General features: G+C 45.2%; 1 protein-coding gene and 1 pseudogene across 3 annotated transcripts in view; one reads left to right on the top strand and one right to left on the bottom strand.

Annotated features, from left to right (window-relative positions):
* Positions 1-19,060, bottom strand: part of ERICH4 (glutamate rich 4) — a 257,702-nt gene extending 238,642 nt beyond the window's left edge. For 2 of the 3 annotated variants that reach the window (XR_009692406.1, XR_009692407.1), the window contains exons 1-2: positions 18,840-19,060; positions 17,082-17,356 (exon numbers count right to left, since the gene is read on the bottom strand). Coding sequence is in view for 1 of the 3 variants with exons in the window: in XM_061139386.1 (XP_060995369.1) it covers positions 17,132-17,356; positions 18,840-19,013 (399 nt within the window). In the remaining 2 variants the exon portion in view is untranslated. Of the gene's footprint in view, positions 1-16,694; positions 17,357-18,839 lie in introns of those variants that run through there. The other variant, XM_061139386.1, reaches the window with a different exon arrangement.
* LOC133054409 (protein-tyrosine sulfotransferase 2-like) lies at positions 10-6,254 on the top strand (annotated as a pseudogene).
* Positions 19,061-23,140: the final 4,080 nt, after the last annotated feature.

Genomic DNA, 23,140 nt, shown 5'->3' with positions numbered 1-23,140 from the left:
TAAGGAAAAGATATTTTAACATCGTGTGGTCACAATATTCTTTAGACACTGGAGAAAATTGATTGGGATGAAACTCTTGAAATTCCAAAACTGGCTCATTTTGCATGTGCAGTTAGAGAAATCTGGCTTGATAAAATATCTTCCCCCCCGCCCCCCGCCCAAGAACACTGACCCTGGGAGAACAGAAACATTCTAATATTCTTAGGAGAAACTTGAAGTTAAGCTTTGTCATGTCCTTGAAGTGTTAGGGAAAACAGAGACTGAAACTGCCTACCCTGGTCTGGCACCATAGTAAATATTTGCATATGTATTTCAAAACAGGAAGTCCTGGTAAGAAATGTGGAACTAACAAGCTACTACCAACTGGAAGAATTCAGGAAAGGTCAGAAGGAGAGACACCGGTTCACATGTCCTGCCAGCCTCCCAGAATCCTCCTCACTGGACTCCATCTTGGCTGAGCGATGTTTGCACCACCAAGAAGGACCCTAAGTCAGAATGACTGGCCAGAGACAACCCAGAAACTAATCCTATTACCATAAAACTTGAGAACTCGAACCATGTGGCAGAACAGTTCTCCTGGGTTCCCTTTCCCCACTGCTCTCCCCCTGGGTGCCCCTTCCCAAGAAAGACTCTTGCTTTGTGAACATGTGTGTCTCCTCATACAATTCATTTCTGAGGGTTACACAAGAGCCCACTCTCAGGCCCTGGAAGGGGTCCCTTTCCTGCATCAAATGTCAGCTCTGGTGGGACCTCTTCTTCATTACAACTGACATCCTAACCACTTGGGGGTACTCGGAGACCAGCTCACCCACCAATGAACCAGATCCAGTGGCTGTAACTGGAACCTTTTGTTCCTGATCTCCTCCTGACGCAGACAACTGGCCAGAGTGCCCTGACAGGGTAAGGAAAAAGAAAGTGACTTCTTTCCCCTTCCCTGTTTCTTTCCTCTTTTCAACCTCTCCTATCCTACCATTTTTTTCTTCTGGTCCTGGATACAGGAGTCGGTTTGAAGGGCCTCAGCTTGATCTGAGTGTGGGAGCCTGATCACCTCCAGTGGGCAGAGAACTTGAATTCTGGTTCTGGTCTGGTATCTGGTCTCTGGTAGGGCCGAGTTCCCGTCCCCCCTTCCTAGAAGCTGAGGGAAAAGTCCTGTAACACCTGGGCATTTGCAGGTGTCAAGAAACATCTGTAAGTTCACCCCTTTTGTCTCTCCTTCCCTTCTTCCAGCCTGGCCTCCTATCCTCCCTTTGAACTCTTTGAAGGCCTGAGATATTTCCATTTACTCTGAAGCACTCAGATCTGAAGTTCTGTGTCTCAGTAGGAGGTTTTCTGGGAGACTTCAGTCTTGTATCTAAGGGAGGGTCTGATTAGGACGGCTGGGCCTGTGTGTATTTTATACTTTGTGTTCTGCATTGTGATTTGTGATGCCCATTCTGCCTTGTGAAGTGGGATAACATTGTGTGGTCACTGTATTGTTTAGAGTCCAGAAAAAGTTGATTTAGGCAAACTCTTAAAAAACTCATTCCAAAACTGGTTCTTTTTGCATATACAGTTAGTAAAAGCAAGCTTAATCAAGCATCTTTTGAGAATTCTGACTCTGAGGGAACAAGTCCTACTTAGAGAACTTGATTTTCCCTCCCTGTGCCTTAAGACTAGGGCTCTCAGAAACACTTAGACCATCTCTAATTCCTGAGACAGAGAAAAATAGGAAGAAGCCTTTAAAATTTTTACCTATTCCAACTGGTATTTATAAACTAGTGAATTTTATGATACCTGATTTTTCATGACTAAGTTTAGAAAATGAAGCTAGATCTCTCACTCTGTCTGTCTGGATATATGTATGTCTCACTATGTGTCTTTTTCTTTGGATAATATTGCAGAGGTTAATTCATAAATGAGCTCAATTTAATTGACTTAAAGAAAAGTAAGTGCTTACTAATCAAACAATTCTAAATACAAGAGAAATTGAAGTGAAAGTGAAAGTCACTCAGATGTGTTCAACTCTTGGTGACCCCATGGACCATACAGTCCATGGGATTCTCCAGGCCAGAATACTGGAGTGGGTAGCCGGTCCTTCTCCAGGGGATCTTCCCAACCCAGGGATCGAACCCAGGTCTCCCACATTGCAGGCAGATTCTTTACCAGCTGAGCCACTAGGAAATTAAGCTAATTGAATTTCAAGTTCATGTGAACTAGGAAATATTCTGTATTAAATTAATACATGGTATTAATGCTTATTTGTTAATCTAATTAATATAGACATGTCTTCAGAGTCATCAATGTGAAGTATAATATTTCTGTTCTACTTAGGTTTACTAGAGGTCAAATAAGATCTTATTCTATCTGTTACAAAATTTTCAACAAGAAAAGTAACTCAATGTGGAAAAAACTTTTTAAGGAAAGTAGGCTATGTGTTTTCAGTAAGAGAAGGTGCGAGAAATGAAAAAGTACTGAAAAGAGTCATGCATGATCAGGATTTTCTAAGATTGGAATGAATTTAGTGGGTAAATGGATTTTGTTAGAAATGGGCTAGAACAAGACTGGATTTGTTTTATCCTTCCAAAGTATTCTTGAAATGCTGCTTTGACAACAGACTGTGTTTCTTTGCCTTTAAATGATTTGCATTTGCTTTTGAGATCTCTTGTTACTTTGGTTGAGGAATAAATATTGTATCACAGTGACTGAAGATCTTATTTGACCAAGTATTTTAAAACATTTTGACAAGCTCTCCAAATATCAAGCTTTAACTAAAGTTCTTTTGATTTCCAGCTAAGCTTGAGATACTTGAGAGCTTTCCTGAGGTATCTTAAAGAAAAATATTTAGGAGTCAACCCTGAATATTCATTGGAAGGATTGGTTGCTGAAGCTGAAGCTCCAGTACTTTGGCCACCTGATTCAAAGAGCTGACTCATTGGAAAAGATCCTGATGCTGGGAAAGATTGAAGGCAAAAGGAGAAAGGGGCAGCAGAGGGTGACATGGTTGAATCAGACTGATTCAGTGGGCATGAATTTGAACAGACTCTGGGAGAAAGTGGAAGACAGATGAGCCTGGTGTGCTACAGTCCATGGGGTTGCAGAGTCAGACATAACGTAGCGACTGAAAAACAACAAATTTGGTATGTTAAGTTAAATGTAATCATTTGTAATTCTGGTTACTGTAACCAAGTTTCTTTATTGATTACACTGTAATCAGATGTTTAACCATTCCTCTTAAGTCTTTCCTCCTCAGTATCTATAGATGCTTTTGTACTCTGATGCTATCCCAAGAAGTGCTTCATCATCAAGAAGATTCATAGAAAGACTGTGGAAGCAGTTACAGTAGTTCCACACGCTGGATGGTGACTGGGCAGGGATTCTGGCCCATGCAGATAAAAACAAGGAGCCTGTCCTGCCCCTGGGGCCCCTAGATCAGGCATCCAGAGATTTTCACTCTCTAACAGGCAGGGTCAATGTCCCTACTCAGCCTTGAAGCAGTAGAGAAGATGCACCATCGCCCCTCTGCTTCACATAAGAATATGGGAATAAAATCTCTGAGGGAGGAATGAAATAGGAGGAAAGGGGGCAGAACACAACCTTTAAAAGAATGACATAGCCATAGGATATGATGAAACGTGGTTAAAACCAACTAAGGCCAAGATGGCAGAGTCGACTTCCACTAGACCCTGAGCCTCAGTATATGCTCATTGTAACATACCAGCAAGCTAAGTGACCATCCACCACCGTTGGCAAAGTGAATAACCATTGTTTCACACTGACCTATGATTCTGTCTGATTTAGTGTTTTAACCCCTTTTGATATTTTCAACAAAACTTCCTAAATCAAATTTTAATGAAGTCTTCTTGACCCCTAGCTAACTCTGGGATGCTTCCAAGGGCCCCTGAAACAGGACAAAGAGAGATATTAAGCTAATTAGGTTCATTTGGTAGGTTAAATTACATGGGAAGTATTATCAAATGAGTAATAAATCTTCTTAGGTTAGATTGTGTGATAAGTGTTGCTAGTAATAATATAGATATTCTAGAGATTATATGGAGTTCCTAAAAATCTAGTCTATGCTAGTAAAATGTTATCAGCCATAATTCTAGTTATTATCTGAAAGTGTTGTATGTCACAGCAGTAACCAAGCTACTTTGTCAATTGCACTGTAATCAGATTTTAAACATGCCTTCTTCTTTTGTCATTATAGACACAGTTTCACTACAATGCCTTTGCAACAACGCTTCCTCTTCAAGAAGATATATAGAAAGAACTTTTGGATAAATACAAGTTTCTGACTTTCAGACCATAATGCTGAACTGAGTAAGAAACTGAAAAATTCTAATGAAAAACATGATGGCTTCATAGAATGTTAACAAAAGGACTGAGTGAACTGGTTATATTCACAGGACTGAGTGAATATGGTTATAATTTTTGTGGTTTCTATGTGAAAATTTACTGGTTTATCATTTATAATGTTTTCTTAACTTCTTGGACTTTTATATTTGGATCAAATGCTTTTCTATCATATGCATGATCTTATGCTACTTTTAGAAATCGATCCCAATTGTTGAGTTTCTGACCAATTATTTGCATCTAATACTTTTGGGTTACTGTGGTAAATTTCTCCACTCCAAGGCTCTAATTGTTTGGCCCTGAGGAAATTTATTTTAAAAGAAAGATTATAGTCATGCTCGGGTCACTATTGAAACTAGTAGATGAAATCCCCTCACCTGGCCTATTAATAATGCCTGCCCTGGAGGACCTGGTCATAGTGGGCATGGACCACCTGGAGTACCTCTATGGGAAGGCCTTGTCGCTCATCTTCTTGGGATTCCTGCCCTGGGGGGACACCATGCTGTTGTGTGCTATGCTGGATGCCCACCCCAAGAGGCAGTGCTGCAAGGAGACCCACATCATCTCCCATGTGCTGGCCATGTCGCAGGCCTGGTCCAAGTCCAGCCAGGAGAAGCTGCAGTTGGACGAGGTGGGCATGACTGATGAGGTGCTGGATGTGGCCATGCAGGCCTTCAACCTGGAGGTGATCGCCAAGCACGGCAAGCCGGTCGGCATCCTCTGCAACAAAGACCCCTCCACACTCAAGTTTTCCGTCTACCTGTTGCACCTCCTCCCTGCTGGTGGTGCAGGACAGTTGGGCCTCCACGTACTCCAGGGTCACCTGCAACATCACCACTGCCAGCTTCAACCTTGGCAGCTAGCACAACTGCCTCACCAAGTGCAGCCAGGCCGTGGAGGTGATGTATGCCCTGTGCATGGAGGTGGGCAAGGACAGGTGCCTGCCTCTGTACTAACAGCAGGTGGTGCTGCACCCTGGTGCTCCCTCTAGCTCATCCTTGACCTCCTTGCCACCACCTGGAGCAGAACTGTCCTGTGCGACAAGGACCTCATCAGCAAGCCCAGCGGCATTTCCCTATCCAAGATCGAGTGATCCACAGCCCAGGTCATCAAGCCTGTGGATCTGGAATCTCTTTCCAAGTGGACAGGCCACATCCCTGGAGATGTGTCCCAGGACATGGTCCAGATCGCCACCATGCTGGCTCGGCTCGGCTATGACGCCTACACAAACCCAACCCCGTCATCATCAACAATGCACACCAGGTCTTGAAAGGAGACTGTAACCAACCAGCCAATCTGAAAGGCTACTTTCAGATGAACGAGAATAGCGCCTTGTTAGGGAAATTAAAATGGAGGTAGTCTTGTTCAGGTTTCAGAAGTAGGGAGCAAGCCTCTGACCAACTTCTGGCCTTTGCCTGAACCCTGCCTGAACTACATGCCTGAACTACAAGCGTACCAGTTGTTACCAATAAGTTAAGCAGCACGTTAGATAAGAAAGGGAGTGAGTCTTGGGAATTTCTTAAGCCCCTGGAGACCTGGCCAGTCCCCCGGGGTCTAAGGAATCTTGTGACTTACAAGGTGAAACGAACAGCGTTATAAAAGTTAAAGAAAAACCAGAGCTGCACTTCTGCATATAAACTGATGATAATATCAGTTTGTGGCCTGGGAATATAAGCGGGAGCCCCCAAAGCTGCAATTTGAAGTCTCACCCGTGGGGTGGATACACCGCCTGGGACCTTTTTCCCAACTGGGACTCCAAATTGCTGTTATTTGAGGCTTCCCGGTGCTGTTCAAGTCTAGATGTAGGTTTTGGCCCAATTTGGTGGTGTATATGTGGTTACATTTCTCTATTATTTCTATTTTTTTCTTTGTTTAATGACTGTATGTTGAAATTGTCACATAACCCACTATTAAATATTGAAATTGTTTTGTGTGTGTGTGTGTGTGTAATGAGTGATTTCTCTTGTTAACAAATCCTTCAAATCTAAAATGAAAGTAAAACTTTTGGCGAAACACACCTTATCTCTCCTAGGAAGCTCATGATTTCCAAATCTCTGCAAATGGTTTTGTTGCCAGAAGATAAGAAACTGCATTTGAGTGGAAATAGGACCTCTAATCCAAGCATATTGCTTGCTATTCATCGCCAAAACAGGACTGCTAAAGGGGAATGTATTTGGATATGTTTGCAAAAGATGAATCCTTGAAAACTTACCTTGAAATACTCTCTCGGGACAATCCAAGGTAAAGAACCAAGAGTTTAGAAATAGTCTGGCTCTTGAAACATTTGTTGTTCAGTTGTGTCCAACTCTTTGTGACCTCATGGACTGTAGTACGCCAGGCTTCCCTGTCCTTCACTTATCTCCTGCAGTTGGCTCAAATTCATGTCCATTGAGTCAGTGATGTCATCCAACCATCTCATCATCAGTCGTCACCTTCTCCTCCCACCTTCAATCTTTCCCAGCATCAGGGTCTCTTCCAATGAGTCAGTTCTTCACATCAGGTGGCCAAAGTATTGGAGCTTCAGCTTCAGCACCAGTCCTATGAATATTCAGGGTTGATTTTCTTTAGAATTGACTGGTTTGATCTCCTTGCTGACCAAGAGATTCTCAAGAGTCTTCTCCAACACCACAATTCAAAAGCATCAATTCTTCGGCACTCAACCTTCTGTTTGGTCCAACTCACATCCGTACATCAGTTCAGTTCAGTCACTCAGTTGTGTCCAACTCTTTGCGACCCCATGAATTGCAGCACGCCAGGCCTCCCTGTCCATCACCAACTCCCGGAGTTTACTCAAACTCATGTCCATCGAGTCAGTGATGCTATCCAGCCATCTCATCCTCTGTTGTCCCCTTCTCCTCCTGCCTCCAATCCCTCCCAGCATCAGGGTCTTTTCCAATGAGTCAACTTTTCACATGAGGTGGCCAAAGTATTGGAGTTTCAGCTTCAGCATCAGTACTTCCAATGAATATTCAGGACTGGTTTTCTTTAGGATGGACTAGTTTGATCCCCTTGCTGTCTAAGAGATTCTCAAGAGTTCTGTAACACCACAATTCAAAAGCATCAATTCTTTGGCACTCAACCTTCTTTATGATCCTACTCTCACATCGGTACATAACTACTGGAAAAACCATAGCTTTGACTATATAGACCTTTGTCGGCAAAGTGATGTCTCTGCTTTTTAATATGCTCTCTAGGGTTGTCATAGCCCTTCTTCCAAGGAGCAAGCATCTTTTAGTTTCATTTGAAACTTAGGTATTTTATATATTCTCCCTTGAGAACTTTTTTTACAGAAATGGATTTGCCATCCTCCTTAATTTGCAGGACAGCCTTGGTAGCTTTGTTTGCTGGGACAAGGCTCGCTGCCTGTGCCTCTTCTATTGATTCTTTTAAACTCAAAGAATCTATCTAGGAGTTTAATATATGAGGCTCTCTTTGATTCCTCCTTTGTCTGATCTCGGGTGGCCTCAGCCTCCAATGGCTTGAAGTGGAGCTTCAAGAGACTGAGATCCCAGAGACTGAGGCCAAGTCACAGCAGTAAAAGCACCAGATCCTAGCCACTAGACCTGTGGTCAGTGACAAAAGCCCTAGCCCTTCAGGTCTGCATAAAAGAATTTCCACCAAGACGGAAAGTAGTAAAGCAGGTAGAATATTTGTTAAGAGGAAAAAAGTATAGTACTTGTGGATAGACACATGGGCAGACTCAGAGGGAGAGTCCCTGTATTGCACCCTCAGTTCAGTTTAGTTCAGTTGCTCAGTTGTGTCCTACTCTTTGTGACCCCATGGACTGCAGCACGCCAGGCCTCCCTGTCCATCACCAACTCCCGGAGTTTACTCAAACTCATGTCCATTGAGTCAGTGAAGCCATCCAACCATCTCATCCTCTGTCATCCCCTTCTCCTCTTGCCTTCAATCTTTCCCAGCATCAGGGTCTTTTCCAATGAGTCAGTTATTTGCCTCAGGTGGCCAAAGTATTGGAGTTTCAGCTTCAGCACCAGTCCTTCCAATGAACATTCAGGATTGATTTCCTTTAAGATGAACTGGTTGGATCTCCTTGCAGTCCAAGGGACTCTCAAGAGTCTTCTCCAACACCACGGTTCAAAAGCATCAATTCTTCGGCACTCAGCTTTCTTTATAGTCCAACTCTTACGTCCATACATGACTACTGTAAAAACCATACCTTTGACTAGATGGACCTTTGTTGACAAAGTAATGTCTCTGCTTTTTGATATGCTTTCTAGGTTGGTCATAGCTTTTCTTCCAAAGGGCACACTTCTTTTAATCTCATAGCTGCAGTCACCATGTGCAGTGATTTTGGAGCCCTCAAAAATAAAGTCTGTCACTGTTTCCACTGTTTCCCCATCTATTTGCCATGAAGTGATGGGACCGGATGCCATGATCTTAGTTTTCTGAATGTTGAGTTTTGTCTTTTTTTTATTACTTGGAGGCTAATTACTTTACAATATTGTAGTGGTTTTTGCCATACATTGACATGAATCAGCCTGAATGTTGAGTTTTAAGCCAACTTTTTCACTCTCACCTTTCACTTTCATCAAGAGGCTCTTTAGTTCTTCTTTGCTTTCTGCCATAAAGGTGGTGTCATCTGCATATCTGAGGTTATTGATAGTTCTCCCAGCAATCTTGATTCCAACTTGTGCTTCCAGTATTTCTCATGATGTATTCTGCATATAAGTTAAATAAGCAGGATAAAAATATTCAGCCTTGACAGACTCCTTTCACTATTGGAACCAGTCTGTTGTTCCATGTCCAGTTCTAATTGTTGCTTCCCGACCTGCATATAGATTTTTCAAGAGGCAGATCAGGTGGTCTGTTATTCCCATCTCTTTAAGAATTTTCCACAGTTTGTTGTGATCCACAGTCAAAGGCTTTGGCATAGTCAATAAAACAGAAGTAGATGTTTTTCTGGAACTTTCTAGTTTTTTCGATGATCCATCAGATGTTGGCAATTTGATCTCTGGTTCCTCTGCCTTTTTAAAATCCAGCTTGAACATCTGGAATTCACGGTTCACGTACTGTTGAAGCCTGGCTTGGAGAATTTTGAGCATTATTTTGTTAGTGTGAGATGAGTGCAATTGTGCAGTGTGTGAGGGTTGCACCCTTATGGCAGTTTGAATTACTTTCATGGGGCATTTCTTCTGAGTTTTCTTTGGCCAAGCATTTTGACTTGCCTGGTTCACAGTCTGTATTTGGTATATCTCAGGATCCTCCCATATGTGCACATGTATCTCTTAGCCATGATGGATTCTACTGAAGGGACCTGTGGGTAACCTGGCCTTAGTTAACAATACTCCCGTTTGACCTCCAAGGAGCCTTTTAGTACATGTGAGGTCAGGGAGGTCTCCTAACTTTGAGAATGAGAAATATGTGGTCTGCGAAGGGCCCAGCCTCCTCCCTTAATTGTCCTGCTATTCTTGTCTTGGAGCTTTGGTTCATAGGGAGTGAATCTCCAGTCACTTTACCCTGGGGTGAGGGGGGAGTGGAGAGGAGGCATCTACCTTCTGCCTCAGTTCTACTCAGTTTCAGGAATTTCTATGGTTCCAGTGGTCAGGACACAGCCTTACACTGCTGAGGACCAGGTTCAATCCCTGGTTACAGAACTAAGATCCTGCAAACTGCACAGTTCAGCCAAAATAGACAGAAAAATAAATGTATTAAAAAAAAAAAAAAAAAAGACAACAGCTTCCTCACAAGACTGTCCCTAGCCTCCTTTGGTCATCAAATCTCAAAATCCCCAAATAGAAATTATTAGTGTGGCAAAAGGGAGAAAAGGGAATAAACCTCCAAGGACCCATAGAATGTGGCTAATATGTATAGTGAAGTAAAGTTACTCAGTCGTGTCCGACTATTTGCGACCCCATGGACTGTAGCCTGTCAGGCTTTGCAGTCAATGGGATTTCTCAGGCAAGAGTACTGGAGTGGGTTGCCATTTCCTCCTCCAGGGGATCTTCCTGACCCAGGGATCAAACCCAGGTCTTCTGCATTGTAGGCAGACGCTTTACCCTCTGAGCCACCAGGGAAGCCCAATGACCAGGACCAAAAGCAGCATACTTCTGAGTCAGGATCTAGGGAGTCATGTGATAATGGACCACAAATCTGAATACGGAGAGTGTGTCAGCATGGCAGCGGACTTCCCAGGTGGTTCAGTGGTAAAGAATTTGCCTGCCAATGCAGGAGATGCAGGAGACATGGGTTCGATTCCTACATCAAGAAGATCATCTGGAGGAGGAAATGACAACCCACTTCAGTATTCTTGCCTGGGAAATTCCATGGACAGAGGAGCCTGATGGACTACAGTCCATAGGGTCTCAAAGAGTTGGACACAACTGAGTGACTGAGCATGCATGAAGGTCAACATGGGGACTACAAATAACAGTGCAGTATAATAAAAAACTTGTCAAGTCATTGCCCCTGGTCCTGTAATTTTCCAAGTTATAGGACTATCTTTGGTATTCAGGAGTTCCTGGACCCCTTCAGAGTTCATGCCAACACTATGGCTCAGCATGGGGGCCCAGTCATCCCAGTGACCAACCTTGCAATTAGGAGATGAAGCTTTGGGCCAGCCTGTCATCTAAGGATGGAAGTAGGGGTAGACACTGAGTTCAATATCATGACCCATGATTCAGTCACACCTGCTGATGTGATAAAACCTGAGTGAACGGTCTGAACACCAATGACCCAATGAGCTTGCTTCAGCATGGCTGAGGGTGATATGTCCTGACTCCATGGGGAGAGGACATGGGGGAGCTTGCATGTGGAACCTACCCTGTCTTTGACCTAGAGCTCTCCCTTTTGCTGCTTCCAAATTGTGGCTCTTGCTATAATAATATTAATCATAAGCAGAGTATTTTCCTGAGTTTATGAGTTATTCTAGCAAAACACCCAATCTGAGGAAGTCATGAGATTCTGAATTTGTAGCACCTGGGTCAGAAATGTGAGTGGAGGACTTCCCTGGTGGTCCAGTGATTAGGAATTTTTAAACGCATGGAACACGGGTTTGAGCCCTGGTCTGAGAAGATCCCACATGCTTAGGAACAACTAAGCCCATGAGCCACAACCACTGAAACTCATCATCTAGAGCTCTTGCTCTGCAACAATGAGAAGCCAGAGCACTGCAATGAAGAGTAGCCCCCACTTTCTGCAATTAGAATGCCCACACACAGCAACAAAGACCCAGCATAGCCAAAAATAAATTTTAAAATAAAAGTTTTTTAAAACAAACCAACAGGGACTTCCCTGGTGGGCCAGTGGTTAAGAGTCAGAGCTCCCAATGCAGGTGGCCCAGGTTCGATCCTGCATCAGGGAACTAGATCCCAAATCCCACAACTAAGACCCAAGGCAGCCAAATAAATAAAATTTTAAAACAAACAAATAAGAAGACAATGAAGCCTGAGAGTTTCATGGCCTCAGGTACTATCCGTGTCTCTGATCTCTCAAGTCTCCAGTACTACAGGCATGCTGGACCACACTCCGGAAGGAGGGTACATTATTGTATCTTGTATCTCTTTGAAAGATGCTTTATGGAGCCTCTGGCAGGACCTAATAAGAAAGCAGAAGTGCAGAGTCCTAGGAGCAAGGCCATGCCTCTAGAGCAATAGAAAAACAGCTCCTGGTTTTTCTATTTTTAAACAGGGGAGCCTGGCATGCTGCAGTTCGTGGGGTAGCAGAGTTGGACACCATTGAGCGACTGAACAATTTTTCCATGGGCCAGAGTTTGGGGGGATGGTTTCTGAATGATTCAAACACATTACATTTATTGTGCACTTTATTTCTAATCTAATGCTGCTGCTGATCTGTAGGAGATATCAGTCTACTCGACCCAGAGTTTGGGGACCCCTGGGTTAGAGGATGATGCAAACCAGGGACATCTGTGACTTGCTTTCAGAATATCTCAAACACTCGGGTTTTCATTGATTATTTTTTGGCACAGTCAAGCTTGCCATTGGAGGATTCTCTGAATTTCCAAACAAAGCCCAATGCTGCAGAAACCCTGCAGCATCTCAAAATAAAGTAATATTATAACCCAAAGAAAACAGGGATTTCAGGGGCAGCTGAGCTAGCGTGCATTCAGCCACATCCTTCATAGCCCCCAGGAGATGCACATATGTGACCTCCTGCTGGCCTGTCCTGTTCTGTGACCCCCCAGCTCCCTCTGAACACAAGTTCAGGCTCTCAGACGCCACTCACTGACCACAGCCAGACAGCCTTCACAGGAGTCAAATTATCAGAAGGAAATTGCTCTGGATAGGAGCCAAAGGAGAAGGAAAACAATGTTATGTCCCAAGCTGGTGGCTTTAATGCCTTCCGTGCTTTAGTTGCCCGAGACATGTGGAATCTTCTCTAACCAGGGATCAAACCTCTGTCCCCTGCATCAGCAGGCAGATTGTTATCCACTGTACCACCGGGGAAGTTCAATACAACCTTCATTAAGTTGAAAATTTTTATCAAAAGCTTTTTCTACATCTCTTGAGATGATCATATGGCTTTTATTCTTATTGACTGATTTGCAGATATTAAAAAATCATTGCATCTCTGGGATAAATCTCACTTGACCATGATGTAAGATACTTTGAATGTATCATTGGATTCTGTTTGCTACTATTTTGTTGCAGAATTTTGCATCTGTGTGCATCAGTGATATTGACCTGTAATTATCTTTTTTGTGTGTGATGTCTCTTTCTGGTTGTGGTATCAGTATGATGCTGGCTTCATGGAAGGTGTTCAGAAGCATGCCTCCCACTGCAATTTTTGGGAATAGTTTCAGAAGGGTAAGTATTAGCTCTTCTTTAAATGTAGACTTTTGTTTGTTGGAAGTTTTTAAGATACTGATTCGGGGAATTCCCCGACAGTCCAGTGGTCCATCTTTCAGACTCTGCACTTGCCCTACCAAGAGCCCAGGTTCAATCTCTGCTGAGGAAATTAAGATCCTGAGAGTCATGCAGTGCAGCAAAAAATAATAATAAATAAATAACTGATTCAATTTCAGTACAGTAAGTTCCCTACATGCAAACAAGTCCCATTCCAAGAGCATATTCATATGTCTAATTTGTTCATAAGTCCAACAAATTTAGCCCAGGTACCCAACTAACACAATTGGCTAGATAGCACTGGACTGTAATAGGTCTATAATACTTTCCACACAACTAACAAATAGAAAGCAAACACAAAAAATGAAGAAAACATTTCTAATCTTACAGTATAGAGCCTTGAAAAGTGCAGTAGTACAGTATAACAGTGGGCAAACAGGGCCTGGCATCAAGTGAAAAAGCAAGGAGAGTTACTATCTTTCTAGTTGGGAGTGAGGATATTCCCAGAGAAGTGAGATGTTGGCAGATGTGAGAGTCTGGGCTCCCCCATCCTAGCCCTGACCCCTCTGTCTGTGCCTTCCCCCATCCCAGCCCTGTTCGTCTTGGCTATTTCTTTTTTTATTTGTTTTTTATTTTTATTTTTTGGCTATTTCTATGTGTTAAGGGGGTGCCCCCCTTGCTGGGCTGAGCACTTGGAAGGGCAAATTTGGTGCTTACTTGGTCATTGTTGGATGTAGCTCAGTAAGTGTGGCCTTGAGGACCATACCAGAGGAGGGGGTGCTGCCCACACCCACCCAAACTCCCTGAGTGTTTGATGAAGGTGACTCCCCCATAGATGTCACCTCTATGACCCAGGACATGGCCCAGAGCAACTCCCACCCAGACATCAGGGGCTACCGGACATGCTGTTCTTTTTTTTTTTAGTATTGATTTTTTAATTTGGTTGTATTGGGTCTTCATTGCATCATTCAGGATCTTTCATTGCTGCGCACAGACTCTCTAGTTGTGGCACGCAGGCCCCGTAGTTGCAGCGCCTGGGTTTAGGTGCTCCTTGGCATGTGGGATCTTATTTCCCCGACCAAGGATCAAACTTGAGTCCCCTGCGTTGCAAGGTGGATTCTTAACCACTGGACCACCAAGGAAGTCCCCTTGCAGTTCTTGAATAGTAAGCTTTCCTTCCCAAATCGCCCCCATCGGAGAGCTGCCTCCCTGGGCATCTCTTCTAAGAATGTAGACAGGCAGGAGTTAACAGAAGCAGCCCTACTTCTCTTGGGCTGCTATCTGCAGATACCTGCCCATCTCCTGCAGGTGGCGCTGTGAAGCATTTGCATCGCGTCAGGGAACACGGATGACGCCTCGCGGCTCATCTGCTCACACCCACATTCCATTTTCAAATATCTGAAATAGTGCGGCGCAAGAGAAATACAGTGGGAGCCACTTATGTAATTTTAAGTTTTCTAGCAGCCATATTTTTAAATGTATATAAGAAATGAGTGAATTAGCACAAGAAAAGATGCTCAACATCTCTAATCATTAGGGACTGCAGCGCGTCAGCCTCCTCTGTCCCTGGGGATCCTGCAGGCAAGAATCCTGGAGTGGGTTGCCATGCCCTACCTCCAGGGGCTCTTCCTGGGATCGAACCTAGGTCTCCGGCATTGCTGGCAGATTCTTAACTGACTGAGCGACCAGGGGAGCCGCCCAATCACTAGGGAAATGCAAAGTAAAACCACAACGAGGTACCACCTCACACCCATTAGGATGGCTATCATGAAGAAAAAAAAGAAAATAACAGGTGTTGGCAAAGGACTTCTCTGGTGGTCCAGTGGTTAAGACTCCGAACTTCCAACGCAGGGGGCATAGGTTTGATCCCTGGTTGGGAAGTAAGGTACCACAAGCCTCGGGGCACAGCCAAAAAATAAAAATAATAAAATAACAATAACAAAATATTTTTTTTAAAAAACCTTTCTACGGAGGTAGAAAGTTGGAGCCACTGTGCACTGATCATGGGGATGGGGATCGTGGTTGTGGTCGTGGGGATGGCAAATGGTAGAGCCAACAGCACAGCACTTCTCAAACAATTAAACAGAATCACCCACAGTCCAGCAGTCTCACTTCTGAGTATATACCCAGATTTTTAAAAAAAGACTTCCCTCATGGTCCAGTGACTAAGGTTCTGTGCTCCCAATGCAGGAAGCCCAGGTTTGATCCCTGGTAAGGGAACTAAACCTCACAGGCCACAACTAAGACTTGGAACAGTCAAATATATATATATTTAAAAAAAGAAAGCAGAGACTTGGACAGATATTTGAACACCCTTGTTCACAGCGATGCTGTTCACCATAGCCAAAAGCTAGAAATGACCCAAGTGCCCATTGACAAATAAACAAAATGTGGTTGTTCATAAAATGAAATATTATTCAGCCTCAAAGAGAAAGGAAATTCTGATACATGTTGTAACATGGATGAACAAACCAGTCAGGAAAAGACAAATACTGTGTGATCCCATTTACATGAGGTTCGTAGAGTCGGCAAATTCATAATGACAAGGCAGAAGGGTGGTTGCCAGGGGCTGGGAGTGGGCAGATGAGGAGTTGTTGTTTAACGGGTACCTTTTCAGTTTTGCAAGATGAAAACACATTCACACCACAACATGAATGTATTTCACACTACTGAACTGTAAATTTTAAAATATAGTTACAAGGAGGGCTTCCCTGGTGGCTCAGGGGTTAAGAATCCACCTGCCAATGTTGGAGACACAGGTTCGGATCCCTGGTCTGGGACGATCCCACATGCCTTGGAGCAGCGAAGCCCGTGCACCACAGCTATTCAGCCTGTGCTCTAGAGCCCAGGAGCCGCAACTACTGAAGCCCGTGTGCCCTAGAGCCGGTGCTCTGCATCAAGAAAAGCCACGGCAATAAGTCCATGCACCGCAACTAGAGAGTAGCCCTGCTCTCTGCAACTAGAGAAAAGCCCGTGCAGCAACAAAGACCCAGCACAGCCAAAAATAATAAACAAATTAAATTTAATTTAAAAATAACACACAGGACTTCCCTGGTGGCTCAGTGGTAAAGAATCTGCCTGCCAAGGCAGGAGACACGGGTTTGATCCCTGATCTGGGAGGATCCCACATGCTTGAAGATCACTCAGCCTGTTCACCACAACTATTCAGCCTGTGCTCTAGAGCCCAGAACTGCCAACTCCTGAGTCCACACGCTGAAACTACTGAAGCATGCTTGAGAGTCCGTGCTCCAAAAGAAGAGAAACCTGTACACTGCAGCTAGACAGTAGCCCCTGCTCGCTGCAACTAGAGAAAAGCCCACGCAGTAAGGAAGACCCAGCAGAGCCAAAAATAAATAAATAAATATTATTTTAAAAAATACAAACACAAAAACAACAGATAGGAGAAAGGCACTCTGACCTCCCCTTTGGTGGTGGTTTAGTCACTAAGTTGTGTCCGACCCTTTAAAAATGGTTAAGAGGGTAACTTTTATGTTCTGTGTTTTACCACAGTAAAAGAAATTTACAAATAAACAGGTGAAATTAGCTTTAGTCATAGTTTTATTTATCCCAACATACCCCAAATATTATCATTTCAAAATATAATTAATTTTTACAATTATTGAAATACTGAATATTCTTTTTATCAAACCCAGCTTGGAAATTCAGCACTTACAGCAGACCTCAGAGCTAGCCACTTTCCAAGTGCTTAACAGCTACCTGTACATCATATTTGCAAAGACACCAAGAGTTTCTCTGCAAACCTCCCACAGCATCTAGAAACACACCCACCATTCAGGGACCCACCCCTCAATCTCCTCTCAGACACTTTCAGAGAAAGCACTTGCTCAAGGAGCAAATGACAGTACCAAATTGGACATCTGCAGGTCAATTTGACCTGCAAATCCCTCCCTTCCCCTGCCTTCTTACATAAATTTGCGTATCATTCACGTGTCCACTGGAAGCACACTGGCAGGACCTCAGATAGTCATCTCAAAGTCAGGGGGGCGGTGGTGGCCGGGGACTGGACTGGAGGCCCCCTCCAGTTTCCCTTCCAGCTCTCTGTTCTCCTCCTCCTCTTCCTCGGTGTTCTCCTCTGCCTCCTCTTCCAGGAAGGCCACCAGTTCCTCCCGCAGTGCCCCCATCTCCAGTCCCAGGCTGCACAGCTGGCCCAGCAGCTGGACATCCACTCGGCGGAGGTTCCCCTGGGGTGGGAAGGGGCAGTCATGGGCGTGCCACTCCAGACGGCAAAGGGTTAGTGTGCCTCTGCCTAGAAACCTGAGTGGGAGCAGCTCCCAGCTCAAGTACCAACACAGATTCTTTGCCTAACCAAACTTTAGTCAGGATCCTGCACATTTTCCGGGGTCCATCAGTACTTCCTTGTATCAGTAAAATCCAGTTTTAGCAAGAATCCCCCTCTTTGTATGTTTTGGGCTTCCCTGGTGGCTCAGATGGTAAAGAATCTGCTTGCAATGCAGGAGACCCTGGTTCAATTTCTGGGTCGGGAAGATTCCCTGGAGAAGGGAAAGGCAACCCACTCCAGTATTCTTGCCTGGAGAATTCCATAGACAGAGGAGCCTGGCGGGCTACAGTTCATGGGGTCGTAAAGAGTTGGACTCGACTAAAAGGCTAACAACACCCTCTTCCATATCTGATCAGATTCCTCATCCTCCCCACTCCCCCATCCCCCAGGTGATGGCTGATCACCCTGGCCTGCCTTCAGCAAGAATCCTGCTAGATCAGTTTAGCCAGACTCCCCCCTCACCCCTGAGGTTGCCTCTTAGGAATTTTCCTTTTTTCCCCCCTTTTGGCTGTGCCACTTGGCATGTGGGACCTTAGTTACCCCGGAAGTGATCGAACCCAAATCCCCTACATTGGAACCTCTCTGAGGCTTAACTACTAGACCTCCAGGGACACCCCAGCCTCTTAGGAATGTTCTATCCTCTGACTCTGCTCCTTGGCTGTCAATTCCCAATTGCCCATGCTATATTCAAAGTTCAGCCCAATCTCTCTCCTCTACTACAAAATCCCATCACAGTGGGTCTTTATACCTACAGCCTTGCCATCTTTAACAGGTGTCATCTTTTTCTTTAACAGTCCTGGCCCACAGCATACGGGTGGGACCCTCACCGTGTCCCTGGACTCTGTCAGCCTGCTTCTGTCCTGTCTCCCACGGTCATGGTCTCTGCATTTCACTGTCCCTCGCTTTCTCCGCCTCTCTTGTTCTCTCTGTGTGTCCTGATCTTAGTCTCCGTCTCTCTTATTAGGTCCCCTCTCTTGTTATCTGTCTCCATCTCTCTGTCTCTACTTGGCTGTCTCCCTCTCTGTCTTTCTAGATCCTGTCTTTCTGTCTGTCTCTATTTCTCTGCCCCTGCCTTTGACTTTCTCCATCTCCGTCTTTCAGATTTAATATGAGCCCGTCTTTGGCTCTCAGTCTCTGCTTTCCATCTCTTGTCTCTCTGCCTCTGGGTCTCTCTGTCTCTATTACTGTCTGTCACTCTTAGTGTCTTTCTGTGTCTCTATCTGTCTCCGTCTCACTTTGTGTGTATCTGTCTCTGCCTCTATTTCTCTGTTCCTGTCTCTCACTTTCTGTCTTTCAGTCTCTGGCATCTTTTATTTTCATTCATCCCCATTCATTTATCCACTCCCCACTCCCCCATCTCTGATTCCTCTGAACCCCTCACTCACCAGCTCCTCCCAGATCCACAGCAGACTCTCCCTGGCACCTCCAGCGCCAGCCCCTGGGGACGCGAGGGTCTGACCCGCCTTCTCCGCTGGGGGGACTCCCCTCAGGGCCCGCGGGGGTGGGCCCAGCCCTGGGGGCACCAGTCCAGCCTGCCTCAGCTTCTTCCAGAGCTCCATAGCCTCTGAACTGCGGCAGTCAGGAACAGGAAGTAGCAAGGTCCAGAGTGACCTAGCCCCTGGGGAGTTGGGGGCGGGGGGAGGGGAGTAAAGGGCAGTGGAGGGTGGGGGAGCACCCCCTGGCATCACAAAGTCCGTTCTCCACGGAGGATCAGCAGCTTCGTGTGTGTGGGAGGATGTGTGTGTGTGTGTGTGTGTGTGTGTGTGTGTGTGCGCGCGCGCGCGCGCGTATGTGTGTGTTTAAATTGAAGTGTAACATCAGGTCAGTTCACAGGGATCCAACCTCAGCCCCTCTGGCCGGAGGTCAAACTCCACCCCTCCCTGCCGCTTCTCAGATGGACCCCTCACGGGTGAGCGGCTGCCCCGCCTCTTCTTGCCCCGCCCCTCCTGGGTCCCGCCCACTGCTCCTCCCCAACTCCCCCTGCAGCCCTCCCCTCCACTTACTTCTATCTTCCCCTGGTTTGATCCTTGCCTGTCTTCTCCACTCTGGCCCTTGCAGGGCTTCCCAGCCCCTGTGCCTGAGGAACCAGGAGTGGCTTCCAGGAGAACGATCCCTCAGCCGGAGTGCCTTGGTGCCCAGGCTGCTAGCCCAGGCTGAGCAGCAGTTCTGCCAACCCTGGACTTGTCCACAGACATTATCACTAGCAATTCAGGCCCCGCCATGCACTACTGCACACCAGGCTCCTCTGTCCTCTGTCCACACCAAACTACCTCCGGGAGTTTGCTGAAATTCATGTCCATTGAGTTGGTGATCGATCCCTCGGGTGGGGAGATACCCCGGAGAAGGGAATGGCAACCCACTCCACTATTCTTGCTGGAGAATTCCATGGACAGAGAAGCCTGGTGGGCTAAAATCCATGGGAGGTCACAAAGAGTTGGACATGACTGAGTAACTAACATTTACTAATGCCAGTTACAGAACCTAGGCAGTGACTTACTGTAAAAAATCATTCAACTTTTCTGTAAATTTTCAAATTGTCCTATTAAAATGTTAGGAAGCTATGATGTTATTGGTCTCTGTCTCTTAGTGGAGACAGTTGATTCCTTTGGGAAAGTTCATTGGTTGAGATTTTCAACCAATGGGAGTTGAGTCAGTGCTCATGAATGATGGGAGAGTGTAACAGAGCTTGATGAAGCCTTTCCCTCCAAAGATGTAGTTCTACTGCTGTAAGCAATGGAAATCTAACTCAAATTCATTTAGGCAGAAATGGGAATCTATTTTTAGGAGCTCTGGGGCAGGCCAAGAGCAGACAGACATGCTGGATTCAGGCTTTAAATGATGTCTTTGTTGTTGTTCAGCTGCTCCGTCATGTCCAACTCTTTGTGATCCCATGGACTGCAGCACGCCAGGCTTCCCTCTCCTTCACCATCTCCCAGAGTTTGCTCAACTCATGTCCATTGAGTCAGTGATGCCATCCAACCATGTCATCCTCTGTCATCCCCTTCTCCTCCTGCCTTCAATCTTTCCCAGCATCAGGGTCTTTTCCAATAAGTCGGCTCTTCACATCAGGTGGCCAAAGTATTGGAGCTTCAGCTTCAGCATCAGTCCTTCCAGTGAATATTCAGGGTTGATTTCCTTTAGGATTGACTGGTTTGATCTCCTTGCTGTTCAAAGGACTCTCAAGTCTTCTCCAGCATCACAGTTTGAAGGTATCAGTTCTTCAGCACTTGGCCTTTTTTATTGTGATGATGTCTTTAGCAGCAGCCGTAGTTTAGTCACTAGGTCGTGTCTGACTCTTGCAACCCCATGGACAGTAGCCTGCCAGGCTCCTCTGTCCTTGGGATTCTCCAGGCAAGAATAATGGAGTGGGACTCTGGTTTTCTCAGTCTCTCTGCTCTCTTTGTCTCTTCTGTTGTCTGGTATTATCCATATGGTGGTAGGAGAGTTGCTGGAAGTCTCCTCTGTGGTAGATTGTATTATTTTCAAAATATTTTCTTCCCTCCCACTGGTCCTTTCCTTAGGAGAGGATTTTACTTCCCTCTTCCCCACTGATGAGCTTGGTTGTGCAACTTGTTTTGGCCATGACTCCTGTTGGCCTTCTTTTGTACCCATAGGTTTCACCGAGTTCCAGGGACTGCTCTCTCCCTTTGACCCTTCAAGGAAAAGTGTGTAACAGAGCCTCTCTGTGGCTAGATTACAGGTGTTTCACCATCCCTCATTGGATACCCCTCACTTTGTAAATAGTGCTATTATTAAATGCTCAATTATCTTACTTGTGTGTGACTTACTTTTCTGCTGGGATCCTGACTGACACAGAATTCTATTGGATAGATCTACCACAGTTTTGGTTTTTTGTTTTTGTTTTTTTTTTGGAGGGGCTTCCCTGGTGGCTCAGCAGTAAAGAATCCGCCTGGCAATGCAGGAGATGTGGGTTCAATCTCTGGGTGGGGAGGATCCCCTGGAGCAGGAAATGGCAACCCACTCCAATATTCTTGCCTGGAAAATCCCTTGGACAGAGGAGCCTCATGGGCTACATACAGTCCATGGAGTTGCAAAAGAGCTGGACACAACTTATCGACTAAACAGCAAAACCACCACCACCACAATTATCAGTTGTATCTCCTCCTCTACCACCTCCTTATACTTTTGCCTTCCATCTTTCCCAGCACCAGGGTCTTTTCCAATGAGTTGGCTCTTCATATGAGGTGGCCAAAATATTGGAACTTTAGCATCAGTCCTTTCAATGAATATTCAGGGTTGATTTCCTTTAGGATTGACTGGTTTGATCTCCTTGCTGCCCAAGGGTCTCTCAAGAGTCTTCTCCAGCACCACAACTCAAAAGCATCAATTCTTAGGTGCTCAGCTTTCTTTATGGTCCAACTCTCATATTCGTACATGACTACCGGAAAAACAATAGCTTTGACTAGATAGACCTTTGTCGGCAAAGTGATGTCTCTACTTTTTAATATGCTGTCTAAGTTTGTCATAGCTTTTCTACCCAAGAGCTAGCGTCTTTTAATTTCATGGCTGCAATCACCGTCCATAGTTAGCATCTAATATCTGTTAGGACTTCCCTGGCGGTCCAGTGATTAAGAATCCACCTGCCAATGCAGGGGACACAAGTTTGATCCCTGGTCTTGGATAATCCCACATGCCTTGGAGCAACTAACTCCCCGTGCCACAACTATTGAGCATGCACACTCTAGAGCCTGTGCTCCACAACACGAGAATACACCTCAACAAGCCCACGCACCACAACAGAGTAGCTCCTCGCTTGTCACAACCAGAAAAAGCAAAGCCTGTGTGCAGCAACAAAGACCCACCACAGCCATAAATAAATGAACAAATAAATATAATCTTAAAAAAGAAAATATAAATCAGACCATGGCATGCCTGTACAAATGGAATAAAGCACAGTCAATTTCTTGCCCACTTCTCTGACCCAGTCTCCCACACCTCTGTGCAAGCTGGTCCCAGCTCTGGGCCTTTGGACTGGCTGTTACCTCGGCCTGAAACACTTTCCCCCCAGGCCCTTGAATGGCTGTTTCCTTCTCATCCCTCACCTCCACTTAAAAGTCACCACTTCACAGAGGTCTTTACTGATGGCCCTGTGCCTCAGTCACTCCCTATTATATGGCTTGTTTTTATTTGCCTCTTATCAAACACTGTCTGAAATTATCTTGCTTATTCATTTGTTTCTTAACCATCCTCTCACTGACTGGAATGTTGGCTCCATTCCAGTAAAAGCCTTGGTTCCATGGTAATCTCACAACTCAGAACAGTGCCTGCCACATGGTAGGGACTCAGTAAATATTTGTAGAATGAATGAATGAGTAATTCTATCCACAAGACTTCATAATGAATTTTCCCTTGAGATGTAGCCTTGAATTCTAAACTGAAATTGCCAACACGTCACACTACTAGTCTTGAAACTCTGTCTCTGTCCCTTACCTTGAAATCTAAGATCACCATCTATTCGACCTTTCCCTTCCCTGACCCTGCTTTAAAGAAAGATGAGGGCTTCCCTTGTAGCCAAGTGGATAAGAATCCACCTTGCATTGCAGGACACACCGGTTCAATCCCTGATCCAAGAGGACCCCACGTGCCTAGGAGCAACTAAGCCCATGCACTGCAACTACTGAAGCCTGCTTGCCCTAGAGCCCATGACCACAACAAGAAGCCAAAG

This window comes from Dama dama, chromosome 4, assembly GCF_033118175.1.
Source record: "Dama dama isolate Ldn47 chromosome 4, ASM3311817v1, whole genome shotgun sequence".
NCBI lineage: Eukaryota > Metazoa > Chordata > Mammalia > Artiodactyla > Cervidae > Dama > Dama dama.
Note: the sequence above shows the minus strand (reverse complement) of the source record. Positions and strands in the feature narration are given on the sequence as shown.